At 35.8% G+C, this 16,265-nt stretch overlaps 1 protein-coding gene across 2 annotated transcripts in view; it reads right to left on the bottom strand.

The window, feature by feature from the left end:
- LOC139737544 (uncharacterized) overlaps nt 1-16,265 on the bottom strand; it is a 56,192-nt gene that overhangs the window by 15,031 nt on the left and 24,896 nt on the right. For both annotated transcript variants that reach the window (XM_071648220.1, XM_071648221.1), the window contains 3 exons: nt 9,699-9,926; nt 3,508-3,668; nt 2,812-2,971 (listed from right to left, as the gene is read on the bottom strand). In XM_071648220.1, the coding sequence (XP_071504321.1) occupies nt 2,812-2,971; nt 3,508-3,668; nt 9,699-9,926 (549 nt within the window). The remainder of the gene's footprint in view (nt 1-2,811; nt 2,972-3,507; nt 3,669-9,698; nt 9,927-16,265) is intronic.

Below are 16,265 nucleotides of genomic sequence, written 5' to 3'. Positions count from 1 at the left end.
TACAGAAAGCTATTCTGGAAAAGTAGACACTATGGTCAACCTTCGCAGGATCAGGCATTATAGTAAAAGAGGTGTGAAGTCATACAACATCATCACTCAAACTGGATATATTCTCCCTTGTTATAACATCGCACTAAACAGTAATTCTGAACAATGGTTCAAGTTTATTTCTGCAATTTTTGTTGGTCAGAAAGAAGCAAATATGGATGACTTTGAACAGCCATGTCACAAGGTCTGACTCTGAAGACTAACAATGCCACATGGCTTTGCAGTTGGCATTGAATGGCTACAGTGGAATTTCAACCAAGCAGTGCCAGTGCAGTGAACATATGACCTCACACACATGGAATGCATATGTTTGAATTCATATTAAAGGGCATCACTATGCATACGGAACTATCTACACTAATTGAGATATGAGTTATGCCGTATCTGTGGTGCTCAGGAAAGCTAGCATAAGAGAGGAAATATTAATAAAAAATCTTGTAGTCTCTTTACTCTCTGTTTAGAACAGGAATGAAAGGAAGTATAGATTTAAGGAAAGTTAGAACTAACCCATGATCCAACGCGAGATTACATTTTAAAGGTATTGTTTACCACTGGGAGCAGTGATTTTAAAAATGATCAAGTTTATCACATTTGATGCATATGTGTATAAGTCAGTTGTAAAACAAAACATCCTACCATATATAAATTTTGCAATAAAGCCTAAAATATAGGGAGATACATGTATCACTACTTTTCTCATTAAACCATAACTGTAGACGGTTTATTCAAGATACAATTTCATTATAACTATTGTTCACATTTTGAATATCTAACATTGATTATTCCAATTAACATTTTTATACCAGTTGTTTCTATCCCTACATGTAACTCACATTTTAGAACTATTTTGAAGTACTAAAGCTGTGTTTTTGTTTCATCTGCAAATGCTAATAATCCCTTTAAGTCTACAGTGACATAACAAAGAGTATGAAACTTCTTTTTTTCATTTCTCTCTCTTTCTTTTTAAACCATTTAAAGTACAAAGGATACATTATCCATTAGTGTGATTCCTACATGCATTTTCATGAGGCTTCCTAACTCTATACATGTCCACTGAATCTGGGGCATATCTTTTCAATCTTAATTCAGTGCCACTTTTACTGCCCATTTTTTTCCAGGATTCCATATTTCAGTGAGTGGGCACGGGACTATACTCTGCCAGAGAGATATCTATCTTCCTAGAATTTAATCATCAAAATAAATATTGCTATCAGGCTATAAAACATCACTCTGTGATATTCAGTTTGTCAACTCAATGGCAAGTGGAGAGCTTTTAGCCCACATACAAACTCGCAATCTGAGAACAAGATGACCACTTAAAACTCTGTCGCAAGGAGAAAGTATTCCCTCTTGCTGTATCTGTATTACCAATTTAAATGTCAAGGCCACCACACCAAGAGCTACTTGGATTATGCATTAGAAACAGTGGACACTCAGCAAGGCCTTCCAGAGTGCCACTTCACACTTTAAAGATAATCTGATGATTGAAAACTAGATGGGCAGCTTTCATACTGAATTCTTGCAAAGACATTTTCATGATGTTAAACCAAATATATAGATGTAATTTACTTCTTAAAAACAAAAAAGTGACAAGTACAATATAATTCAAAACAATATGAAAACAATGTGATACCATGTGCCCTTATTCAATCTTACGCAGCCTGTTATTGAATGTGGTATCTAAACGTAATTCAATAAATATGAATAAATATGCATGAAGCATTCAAATTTTGTAACTGAAACATTACATGGAACTGTTCTGTAGCAAAAAGGCCATAGTACTTGTTCCTTCCCATAAAGAGTGAACTGTGGGTTCACAGGAAGATGTCCAAAATTTAATTGGTCCTTTCCTCATCCCTTTTCAAATGCTGGGAATTTTATGATTCAATTTTTCAGACAAAGTAGCACTTTAGCTATCACTGAATTTTATCAGAAAATGATGCACTTTTAGATTTGACTTCCTCCTCTTTTTACTCATATAGGGTAACACATGAGATAGAGAATGATGATGACACATACTTTCATCATTTGCATTTTGTGTCATTATTCACTGCTACTTATTGATTTTCAAAAACATAATAATTATCATTTCTTAGAACTATACAAAAGGCAGCTGAAACAAAATTGTAATAATGCATTAGTGCGTTTGTAATGTGTATTTGCAGTGAGAGTGAACTGTATAATCAGACGAGTTTTGAATGTCGATATATTCTAAGTGAGACACTGTAAAATTTGATTAAATTGATTTTAGCTTTGCGCTGGCATACACAGATTGCTAGGGGATATTCCTTCACAGAATTCAAACAATTTCACAAAAGCTATAAAAATGTGGTCTATTATTCTGTTTCTGTTTTGTTTTGTTGGATTCTTTGTTGGCTTTATGCTTCTGTTTTATTTTGCATGGATTTATTTCATTACTTTGTTGTGGTCTAGCTTGTTTATCCTTGGTTTTGTTTCAGTTTTGTTTTGCTTTCTTTTGTTTTTAAAAGGGGGTTGCCCAAAACTGAGACAAGCAACCAACCAATAGGTTGATTATACAACCAGGTTGGTATGGGCAAAGTTATATTTCCCTACTAATGCAGTATGTGTTTTGGAGGCTTGCTAACAGCATTACACTAAGTTGAGAATTGAAAATATTCATCAGCTTGCAGGCTAGGATTGCATGCAGCGAAGGATTAGATCTCAGACTAATTAGATTACAGAAACCAGTGTATGACTAGAAGCTGTGTGTCATTACGAAGAATGAGGGCGCTATATCTCTACCTTGCACATGTGCTGCTTGTGGTGCTCCGAGACCCGCATGTCGGCACTGTCTGATACGGCAAGGTGCATGTCATCCAGCCAATCAGAGAGCTCGTTGTAAAGTACTTCAAACTCCGGCGATGAGCTGCATGATGGTGGGTTGCTTGTTGCAGGAGAAAACCTGTGAGAAATCATAACATTTACTTTCAGGGATCTGTCTTTTTGAAGGGGGGAACACTTTCATTGTCACTTTAGCCATAACTGTTCAAATAAAATGTTCAACAATTGTTCTTTTTCTTCTTCTGGTTTGCCTTCTTTTGGTTGTTTGGGCGACTGCAAACGAGCGTGAGATGTGGTCCCTCACAACCATAAAAAACTAGTTATTCGTGTACGATGACTTCAAAGCTATCAATGCTGAATAAACTATAAGATACAATAATGAGTACAAGAGTAGGAAACAGTTTCAGCATAAATTTAGTATGATAGTATGATATCATCGGATTTCAGGCTTGCCTGACAAATACTGTATACAAGGCTGAATTATGAAAATTGGGTTTCCAATCAAGGTTGCCAAAATTTAGCATTACAACATCTGTGGTTGCCTACGGCTACAAGGCAAAAACTAACTTCTGATTTACTGTTTTAGGAGAGAAAGCTGAACAAAAAAGAAGAAGAAATAATTCAATTTAAATCCTAAGAAACACTGCTGTATCTCACCTGCTTGACTGCACTGATTGTTCCTTGCTATTAAAATTTGAGTTGTTGGTCTGTGAGATGGACACGGTGACCGGTGAACTTCGACCCTGATTCCGTCTGAGCTTCATCCTCATGAACTCAATGGCATCCCGAGTCTCTTCTACAAGCAAGTCATCCGAGTTCTGTGAACAAAAAATAAAAACAAAGACATGAAATCAGAAAGATGAGTGGCATTTTTTTTTCCAATTTGGGGTAAAATCTTGTCAACTGAAACAGATTAAAAAAAAACCACTTTATTGTAAGTTTAGTTTGTACATCTTTTAACCATCTGTGGATGTTGTACCATGACACCATTATTTTCATGGAGCAGGTGACACTCAAAGGATATGATTATTTTCCACAGGAAAGAATGAATAATCACATGACATGAGTAAAAATTTCTTTCAGGATGTACTATTTAAAGGTATTGAAGACAAAACAATGAAAATGATTTGGATAACATGACACATTGTATGCGTGAGTGTCATGACCAGCCTTAGCGATATTTCTGAACATATGCTACAACACATATTATGAAAATCCTCCTCATTATGCAATAAACACACATAATATCAGTCGCTTAGGCCAAAAATGTGAGAAATTCTCACTAATTCATGAATCTACAGTGTAACTCATATTTCATTCTTCGCCAGAAGCAGAAGGCTTTGGCAATAATCAGAATGAGAAAAACACACCGCTCAGCAGACAAAAAAAAAACAAAAACAGAAGTGCAGTAATTTCCTCTCCTCATAAGCCACAGGCATGCATAATATCTCACATGACAGAGTTGATAACACGCTGAGCAATGTGACATACATGTACAGTACATTGTACACGAGTCTTATCCTTTCAATACAAACAAAAAAAGAATGTTAGTGCATATTAATATTGTTCATACTGTGCATGATCTTGCTGGGTACTGCTTAATCATCAATGTTTGTAGAAGAAGGAGGCTTCAGGAAATGTCAAACATGATATGCCTAATTGATCAATTCAAGGAAACCCAACACAGGTCTTCTGAAAGGGGCTAGGATATGTTTCTATAAGGCAAAATGGCAAAGTATTCTTCATACACATGTAGGAAGCTTACACCACTCACACTGCTGGCTCTAGGCTGTCAAACACACTATCGCAATCAAATAATTGTATTAAATAGCTGGCTAAATTGCCAATTGAGCTGGTGGCTGTCACACAAAACGAAGGCAAATTTGTCACCTGAGACCAAATTACCGATTACACTGCCTCTGCTATAACTCATTTGTATCAAATATCTCCCCTACACAGCGAATGGAAAATCAAGGTCTATTGTTCACTGTTGGAGAGCATTGTGTATCATAACACATGATGATGAATCCACAACAGAATGCAACCATACACATGTACAATGTATGTAGCATAATATTTAGTTTATACAGAAGCCAATAATCATACCCATATTTTCAACTATATCATATCACGAATGACATACATGTATCAGAATTAAACAACATATATCAATTGTTCTGTGAACATCTTGTGGATTCATAGGATCTACTTGTACGTGTAAATACAGACTTGTTAATAGTGGACTCCTATCGAGCTAATGGTTTTCAACTGGTTGCATGATGTATGCATCTCTCTCTTTCAGTGGTATAAGGTTCAAAGTCAGTTACAAGGATTTTAAATAAATTGTCTAGAATAAAAGTACATTAATGTAATATGCTATGCTAATCAGCAATGGATTGCATTCATGTTACACAGACATGTCAAGACATGTCAATGTTGATCTCAGTAGAAGTTATCACTCTTCATAGTGCTCTAAAACTTCATATACTTACATTCAAATCACACAACACCTGCAGCATGATCATTGAGCAAATTTTGGTAAAAGTAAATATCTTCAGGAAACAAGGTACTTAGCTTTAAATTTGTCCTCAAACTGGTAATCTTCTGAAATTATCATTATATGTCAGTACACGTACGATGTACTTTGTACAGCGATGTATTAAGTAACTTATAAAGATTGTAAAAGAGGAACAGAAAGGACAAGAATAATGCTACGAATCATTATTATACAGGTAGATTAAACATTCAATAAACTCAAAGTACATCTGTGAATGCCTAAATGTCTAATATGAATCCTTACCAGTCTCCTAGCAAACGATATATTATAAGCATTTGTGGAGGTGCAGGTTACAGTTTGCGAATGTCACGAGATTTTGATACTGAGCTCCTCCTTTAAATGTCAGCTCTCATCTCCTTGGATGAGAAGACAGTGAGATGTCGGAGAATGATGCAGGAAGACCTGCTGTGCTCATAATACACTGGTTGCCAGGACACAACACTCAAGGAAGGGGGCGGGAAGGCATCCACATAAAAAACAGATGCTGGTATGAAAACCCGGCAAGCATCTACTCCATGACTTCCTGCCCCCGGCATCTCTAACCCACGATTTCAAGATGGTGGAATATTTCTATCTTCTGTGCCCTGTCTAAGTCAATAATGCAAATGGTGCAGCTGTTTACATGTGGGTGTAGAGACTTTCTTCTGAATTCAGTCAAGACAAGAACTGTATCAGAATGTCATCAATAAACCAGCTCTGCGATATATCACTTGCTTTAAGTCTAATTCCACTCCATGCCAAATTTGGCTTCGATAGAAAAAATATAATTCTTAAGAGTATTAAGAAGAATGACAGAAAGTCATGGACTAAAAATCTGTTTTCTTCAAACAGTGATACTGACCATGACTACAAGGTGAGGCTACGGTATGTCATCGAAGAACATGTCTTCCATTTATCTATCATCTTCATGAAATTTGTTTTACTGTTATGATAAAGATTTTCTATCATAATATAAGTATGCAACAATAACCAAGCAATAATGACTTTTAGGAACGAGTTGAAGTGGAAAAATTATCTTATGTTGAGGCCTTCACAATGCTGAAACACATATTTATCTTTACGTTCATTTTGCTTTGCACTTTATAGAATCAAATCTTTCCGATAACATCCATTTGCATTTCCGATTCATTCTCATCTATGATACACCATGATTTTGCTGTCAACTTTATATCTCTAGAAAAAGAAATGCACATATACTGTACTGAATATTCAAAATTGGACAACTTTAAAAAAAAATGTGTGCCTACTTTGTACATGCAATATATCTCACATTTGATAAATGCATGAGTATATCCTTGATTTTAACGATGTTTAAAATATTGAAGAAATTAAAAGCCTTCGAATCTGTTATGTATTACATGTATGTTCCATTTCTCCCTGTTTTATGCTTGCCTATGAAAAACAGACTGTTAATCACAGTCTGATAAATATCAATTAGAGACTAGCGGACAGGAAGTTCCTCACACCGACTGACGTCAAAACCTCTTGTCCTCTTTTCCAGGTGCCCCTAATCTCTACCGCAACGTGTCTGCACATACTATTAGGCTTTGTAAGACTAATTAGTATAAAATTTAGCATCTACAACGTAGATTGTCTTCTGTATGTAGGATCCATTGTAACAATTTGTTCTAAATCATGTGGTAGAAATGCACCAATTACATACGTACTATAAAAACACTGATTCAAAATCTTACTGTAACTCAGTGTAAATATGATATGTTATACACACAGTAAATATTAAACCTTACTTAATAGTAGAAATGCTTGTACAAACCAATTATAACAATCTTCATCTAACTGTCTTTAGTACATTACTACTCAATGTATTGAGTGTGTACCAATTACAATCATTTACACAGAGTAAATCTAAATCTTACTCAGTGTACTATACATACACACCTGTAGTAAATATCAGTCTTACTATCATGCCCAAGGAATAACAGGACAGAATGTGATTGAAATTGCAAATCTTGCTAAAAAAACTATTAACACTGATTAGGTATGAAGGCCAATATATCATACGTGCATTTTTGCTTTTATCATCAATTTAAAGTGACTTAATTTTTGTTTTGTCAAGATATTTCTTCAACCCATCCTTAAGGTAAATGGCTCTCCAGAAGAAGACAGTATTTTGACCTTCAAAAGGGGGGATTGGTACTCACAGGACATATATGAGACTATAATACATAGTGTGACTACAATAGAGAATATTTATGCAGGAATAGCTGGAGGAAGTATGGTTGGGTATTAGGCAGGCATGGCAAGGCATAGATCAAGCGAGACGGCAGCGAGGCTCGTTTGCAATTCATTGTCGAGACAGGCTGGGGGGGGGGTGGTCGGTATATGGCTAGGAAATGACTAGCTACACGTCCATTTGAGTGTACGGCCTTATGTATCACATGATGCATGTTTTTACAATCCCTTCATAATACAGCATAATACTCACTATGCCTCAGTCTTGGAACTTAATTATGATCTTTGGAATGGCCACTTTTCATGGCCTTCTAGTCCACAGAATTTGTCCTTCCTTTGTGTCACTCTTTTTTTAGCAGTTAATTATATAATTATCTAAAGCTGTTCAAATTAACTTGGATGGATGTCAGACTTAACATCCTTTGTAAATTGTCTCTTCCTCTGCTTCATTACTGATGAGACCAAAAGCTATCAAAATCTAGTTCAAAATTTATTAGCACTTGCTTTTGTCTTCAAATAATATCTTATGACACAAAATGAAATGATTGTTTCATAACTTTTTGAGGATTTCATTTTGCCATTTTCAGATAGGCCTACCTTGATGAAAAATTCTGCTCAAGTAAAATTACAAGTTGCATTCCACAACCACTGCAGATGCTGTAGATATGAATGCGCAACAAATGTACAGTTGCTATGTTAGTGTCTAGTCAATCATGCCAATAACATTCTTTAATGGATGACCACTTAGCAACAAACCATTAAATTTTATGATTTATTGCTTTTTTTGTTTACTTTAATGGGCCTTCTGAGGTTACTGTCATATATTCAAAAAAGTGCAGCGATATTTTGGCATCACCCTGTACAGAGAGTAAGCCCAATCTATGGCTATTATAGGCTAGCCAGGTTTCCCACTGACATCAAAATCTGCTGGTATACAAGGAAATACACACACTCTCCCCTTCCAATCCTCGGTGCCAATTTATGACACTGAAAGCTATTTTAGTGAGCTGGAGCCTCATGTGTCCCACAGTTCCCTGCAAATTGACACAAGCTACGAGTCTGACACATCCAACACATGTGTGCCTCAAGGAGTATTCATCAATATCCATGAAGCTATTTTGATATGCAGAAAAAGGTTGCCTAGCAACAGACACTGGCGAGAGTTGAGGGTCACAGAGAAGAGTAAGTCCTCCACAAAGTTTGGTACAGGATGCAAACTAGACAGACAAGAGACGATCACAAAGAGGTATAAAATATTCCTCTTGGATAGCAAACCTTATTCTCCTCATCCTCAAAACCATGTATCATAATACTGCTCCATGTAGCTTGTGTGATAAACCTCAGACTTTTAACCCGTTCCATACGGGAACCTGGTGGCCTGTTATCAAGTCTACATAGGGGTTTCAGAATTCAGTATGGAACGGGTTAATACACCACTACTTGTGAGTATGCCTACTACTACATGACAGCATAACAAAGTATGAGCTCTGCCAGTATTACTGCATTTTGTAGTATTAATTAAGTTAACTTTTATAAATTTCAATCTCACTTGAAGAAGAAATCCACTCCAAAATTTCATCAATTTCAGAAGAAATTTCTTTTAGAGTTTATTTATTTTTGGGGTGTATTTCCTCTTTAAAGTGAGTTTAAATAACATCTCCACATCTGAAATAATGCGAAGTACAAGGCAGTATGCTTGATTTAGGTGAAGCAATGATCTGTCATCTCAAATCACTGGAATGTGCCTTAATACACACAACCTCCTCAATGAACAGCTTTTTCAAAAATGTGACTCTTTTGACATCATAGAATCAGATTTGTGGGCACTATCTTTTTAATTCTCAATTTAGCAGATTGACCTATTCACTTTGATGATGAAGCATACAATTGTCTCACAATACCTGTTATGCTCTTTGAAAGGTAAGGCCTACATGATGATATGAATGTTGAAGTACATTGTACATGTACACTGTATGTCTGTGCCAAGAGAACTAAAATTTGAACATGCAATTATCTCAGGTGATGTGCAAGTACCTCCTGGATGACAGGTGGATTAATAAAATGGGGTGAGACTCGCCCCCTTGGGATGAATACGTACCCCCTGGAGTCCTGTTGAAATGCTGGTTTCTACCACTGAGAGTGCCTCCTGGATCTGTCGGGACTGGATGTCTAGACTTCGCTCCAGCTGATTCCATTGGGCCACCACACTCTCTAGTCTTGGTCCCAGACTGCGGGCCACATTTGGCGACTGGTCCGCAATATCCTGGCCCTGAAACACGATCCGCTCTGTCTGGTTCTTGTGGGTCTGAACCTCCAGTGAAAAAGCCTGGAAGAATAATTGGTAATCATTGAACTTGACATTAATATTTCAACTTGATCATGCCTTTCTTGGATAATTGCTTGGGTCTAAATCTCAGTTTCATGTTTTCCCTCCTATAATAGGGATCTAGCAAATATGTAACAACTGCAATTTTTTTTTTTCACCAACATTGAGTCAACATACAGTGTAGAAGTTCTCGTCAAATGCTCAAATGGTATGTGTAATATAGTGTACCATGCAGACAATATAGCTTTCAAACATCAGACAAAGTCAAACTACATACATATTCAGGGATGATATTGAGGTTTGTTTAAAAAAATGGAAATCAAAATTTTCAGGTGATTTTGATACATATATTGAAAAATCAAAATGTGTATAAACTTGAGCAAAAAAAACAAACAAGCAAAAAACTCTGAAGTCAGATGTAACTCTACGTAGATACAGAATATCATGCCTGATATTGTAGATGTAGATAGAGGACATATCTGCCCATTTCAGGAGTGTAGTGAGTGCACCTGGCAAAACGTACGTATTTCTTCAAGTTGGTCTTACTTTCACTCAGATTGTAGAGATCATGTATAATTGATGAACATAATCTCTGCAAGAATCAGACCTTAGCTCTCTCCTCTCTCTCGCCCTTGCCTGAGGCACTGTGCACCATGACAACCATTGTTGTTCGTGAAACATAAACATTGTATTGTAAGAATTATTCTCTTGCATGCATATATTTTTACCCATACATCATACAGGTAAATATAGATGCAACAGACGACTAGTTTGATCAATATTTGCTGAGTGTGTCCGTGAGTTCATCAGCACTATTGTCCTTTTCGTCCTCTCTTATCGACTCAGGATCCTGAGTAAATTTATCCCAATCTCCCTCCAATCCAAAGTTGACTGTACTAATACATCATAATGAATTGCTCTACATCTAAGAAATTAAAACTGCCCTGGACTTAATCCATCATAGAACAAATTTACTCCAGGAGGAATTCAAGTGTGCCAAGTTTGCTTGCACAAGGGATGTACTGCAGGCATCCTAAATGTCAAGCATCCTAAACCTGTTTCATATACAATGTACTGTATGTAATGTGCAGCAGCACTCCAAAGTAACAGTCACTACAGCATTCATTCAATTGTATAATGCTGTGCATACAGCACTGAATGCGCTGATTGAAACAAGTTCCAATATTATTCATATTGATGAAATTCTTCCGTCCAGATGTGTTTATTGCAACTGATTGACAAATTGCCCTACAAGGAGGTCGCAGGTTCGAATCCTGCTCGAGTATGTACGCCCATGATTTTTTTTATCATGGCTACTACTAAAACACTGATCAATTCAGTGCTTATTTACGTCGATGTAGGGCAATTTGTCAATCAAGTTCCAATATTATTTTATGTAATTTTTTTTTTTTTGGGGGGGGGGGTTTATGTGAAAATGTTAAAGGGATGGTAAGCAGTTTTAGTTGAGATGGGGATTCAGCTTTTTAACTTTTTGCAAGAGATTAAGAAATAACTTAAATGAAATATTAAAGACCATACAATTCTATCAAAAGAGGAATTAAAAGTTTATTTGATGACAATTGGTACTAAAATAGCTGAGATATCCACAAACAAAGAGATCCTAATAAAACATGGGACCCACCTTTTATTACGACAACTTTGTTTAACTTTGTTTTCGGATGTACAGTGTAAGCCATTCTAAAACTGTTTTTCATCAAATACACATTTAATTCCTCTTTATATGCTCTTTAATATTTCATATGGGGGGTTTCAAATCATTTTGCAAAAAGTTAACACCTGCATCTCCATTTGTAATTCAACCAAAAACTAACCCATCCCTTTAAACTTGGATCTCGACATGACTGGAATGTGCATGCATACGTTGTACATTTTTCTGTTCATTACTGCACTCCACATCCGCAAATTTAACCACACGCTATTGTTGGGAAGTCCTGATTCGCCAATAATTGAACTCACTAAATATATGGCATGCCTACAGTATATTACTCCGTCACTTCATTAATGAATCCAGTCTCTACATTACCAGTATGCAAAACCTTATAACATTTACTTTAATATCACTTGTTTTAAGCTGATAAAATTGACCAAGAATCAAGCATTATTTTGCCACTTGTTCACAATCTCTCTCAGATTGTACACGAATGTCTCAGACAGTTTTCCTACATTGTATACTTTACAATTTTGTACATGTATCAAGCCCAGACTGAACAAATTGTGCTCTCAGTGAGCTACGCAATACTGTGAGTGTTCATGTACAACATAAAAAGTACACTGTTTACACTCAGCAAAATATACTTGACAAGTGACTACTACAGTGTAAGTAAAATAAAGAGCATACATGTACATTCATTGTTCAGTATTAAATATCTACCAGTATTATGGCATTATGTTAATAGTGTCTGTATGTAACGTATAGTGTATACAGTTTTATGTACAAATGTAGCAACTCTCCACACACTAGATCCATTCTCATTCTCATTGTACGGGTAGCAGATGCTTCTACATCAACTCCCATCACCCTCTGAACAAGGCACTGATGGGTTTGCAGTTAAATTAGCCATAGACAATAGACGTGATTAGTGGCTAGCTGACATCACTCTTTCATCATCACCCCATGACGTACAGACACTGACTCACAAGTGGTTTAGGCAGACTCAATTTCCCTCCCCCATAATTTCTCTCTCATTCAATTATTTAGAGTGGACTGTCCCACTAGTCTGTGTGCCGCTAACGAGAAACATACCATTCCAAGGTTTATATGCTAGTCCTTTTAAAAATACTGACCCAAAGACATCAAAAAGAAACATTACAATAATTCTGAAGTACACTGTATCTTGCAAACCATCACAGAATGAGTGCAGTATACAAATAATAGTGGTGATGATAAACAAGGATTTCTAGTAATCTGCCTCTTCAGTTCCAAAGACAATACTCGTTAACCCATTGAGGACAAGGTGATTTTGCTATTTTAACACACAATTCCCATACACACCTGCCCGAGTATGATCAGGACTGGTCTTTTAATATAATATGACAGTGTAGCCTTGGATTCATTATTTCTACAAACATTAATAATATTGGCCCAGTCAGTTAAAATTGCATTGTACATGAAATCAAAGTATGTTTCGACAGGCTTAATGACTGCAACAACAATTCTATATCTTTTCCTGAACAGTGAAATACAAAGTTAGTTTTGATACAAAACACAAGCACTTAATTCAGACACCACCATCAGTGCTAAAGTGTGCTTGTACTGTATCTTTCTCAATATAGGGCCTACAGATAGAGGTTTGACCAATTCAATTTAAGAAATAATGGAGCCATCAAGATCTCAAGTTTAAATGATACCCCCACCATAGTGTACATACCCATCAGCAGAATGGCATGCAAAAAAAAAATAAATTATAATAATAAATCAAAGCATTAAGTACTGCTGAGATTATGTGACATTCAGCAGTTGAAAAAAATATTGAAAGAGGAAGTTTATCTTGTGACTCTTTGAGAGACTATGCATGTGAAATGGAGCACTGAGTCCTCCAGCTGCCTGAGTTTGAAGTCTTGTGCGACCATGACGATAGCATCATTGCGGATCAGTGGCCATGGCTTTCATTGGTAGGGAGGAACAGGGTAGGGTATGCCACACAGCCAGATTCAATTTTGCAGATAAATTCACGGGAAGCTGCTCTCACAGTCATTCCTATTCAAGGTCACTAATTTCATCCTTTTTTAAATTTTCACGCTCATCAGTTGCACAGTTGTTTAATTACACATCCTGTTTGCCTCACCCTCTGGGGGGAAAAACCCTCAAAATACATACATCACTATTAGTTTGCTGAGATGCATGAAATGAATCGACACCACACCTGTAACAAATGTCTCTCGCACACATATAAAATTACTGTCACACACTTGATATAATGAAAGGTTTTTATGTTAGTCCTGTGAGATAAGAATCATTTTCTGCTTCTATTTTTTACTGTAAGACATGAGTCACGGGTAAACTGGGGAAAGGGAATTTTGTTTCAAACACTCCTAGGGGAACAAATTTAGCATGGATGATTGTACAGCTAAATATAATCAAACATGAGGCCCTCAGTTCAGTGCAATCAACATGCTTAAACTGGCAGAAACAAAAAGAAACACATTTTGAGGCTTGTCATTAAAAAAATCAATATATCTTGGAAAAAAAAATCCCAGGTCAGTCTGATTTCACTGGGCTGCATCGATCTACATGTATCATGAAGATGTACATCGTAAATGTGTATGATACTATGTTCTGCAGCCACATTTTCTTTAATAATTAGACAACGCTTGCTTAATCCATGTAGCAGACATGGTTTCAGACATGGCTGTAATTTCTTGATTCCTTATTGATTTTCACATATATGTAGTTTTAGACTACTTCCTACAATAAAAAGTCATGAAAATGTTAAGATATCAAATCAAAAACATCCAGAAGCATTATACATTCATATTTATAGAATATCAATTTTTGCAGATAGCATTACAGATGGGCAAGTCCAAGATAACGCGCACGTTACGTATGGGACATTCAGAGACTTTTATGACCTGAAAAATAGTGTTAATGGCCTTTGATCATATTGAACTTCATCATAGTGATTGATATCTAGAAGAAGTATAATCATGTAAAAAATTGAGAAAAATGACCTTGACAATTACATTCTAGAAGAGAAAATATGTGCCGTTACGTATGGGACCAGAAAAATTTTGTTTTTTTGAACATTTTTTTCAACCTCAAAACTCTCTGAAAGTATATCATTCTACAACTTGTAACTCACTGTGATGAAAGTCACAACACTCAAGATTATCACATGTAAGTTTCATGTCATTCGGCAAAAAGCTCTAATTACAGGTTCTAATTAAAGACAGACATGACGTGTTACGTATGGGACAGTTACGTATGGGACAGTTTGTCCCCCATTCATTTAGTGTGTGAAGAACCATGTTTATGGGTATTTTGCATAATTATTGAAGTAAAATCAGTTGAAACTACTCAAATACTGATTCAAATTGTCAAGGAAACAATATTCCCTAAATATTCACCATCATAATTATATTCAATCATATTTTCATATTTTTATGACCAACCTGGGTATGCATGCCCTTTGTCCCCCATTCGTTTAGTGTGTGAAGAGCCATGTTTATGGGTATTTTGCAAAACAATTTTGCAAAATACCCATCAACAAATTTTTGCATAATTATTGAGGTGGAATCAGTTGAAATTACTCAAATACTGATCCAGATTGACAAGGGAACAATATTCCCCAGATATTTACCATCATAATCACATTCAATCATATTCTATATTTTTTATGACCAACCTGAGTATGTATGCCCTATTTTTATCAGGATAGTTACTACTGAAAAATTGAATAGTTTAAAGTGTTTACTTCCATTGATGAAGGGCAGTTTGCCATTTAGTTTCAATAAAAACAACTTGACACAAGAGATATTAAGTTTAATGAATAAGCAATACCTGCTGCGTGGAACCCCAGTGATCGAGTGGATATATGATGTCTGTCTAGCAGTCAGGTCATTGATTCGAGTCACACCTCAGTATATGTATACCCATGAATTTTGTTTTGTGGCTACTACTAAAAACTGAATAAGGAAAATTTGTGTATCACTTGCAATTTTAAAAAAAAAAAATCATTTTACTTTTATATATATATATATATATCACAACCATTTCAAATTGGATCTCCATCACATAAACTTTGAATTCCTCTAGTCTTAGGATTTTAAGCTCTTAAGTAATTCATATAATTGGTTTCCAATCATCTCATTAAATGTTGAAAACTGAATCCCCATTTCTACAAAAAAACTATGCCATCCCTTTGATGCTGATTTTTCATTGTGTATTTTGCCATTTCCCCCTCCCCCTTTCTGAAAATTGTTCAGTCAAGTTCATATATTGTTCCAAGTGTCTATAACTCAAAAAGTAGCTGCAATGTTGGGATGTTTTCTTCAGGATGATTGACCATTTGTGTACTGAGAGACCTTCCCAGCTAGCTACATGCATTCACATGCAATATGTATGAGGATGTCCCATACGTAACGCATTTGTCCCATACATAACATTATTTCAATGCCTAATGAAGAATATTTCTTTTACTTTTTTTTCTTTTTTCTCTGGTATTTAATTTCTCTAAACAATAAATTAGAACTTTCCAAAAGGGCATTAAAATAACCTTAGCAATTTCAGAGAAAACCTAAAAAAATGACCTCATTTTGTTACGTATGGGACATCTCATGATAGGACACGAGCTAATTTGCATAATCATTTGCATAATCCCT

The sequence above is a fragment of the Diadema antillarum genome, unplaced genomic scaffold, assembly GCF_040938485.1.
Source record: "Diadema antillarum isolate AM-2024a unplaced genomic scaffold, OU_Dant_1.0 seq00000696_RagTag, whole genome shotgun sequence".
Taxonomy (NCBI): Eukaryota; Metazoa; Echinodermata; class Echinoidea; order Diadematoida; family Diadematidae; genus Diadema; species Diadema antillarum.
Note: the sequence above shows the minus strand (reverse complement) of the source record. Positions and strands in the feature narration are given on the sequence as shown.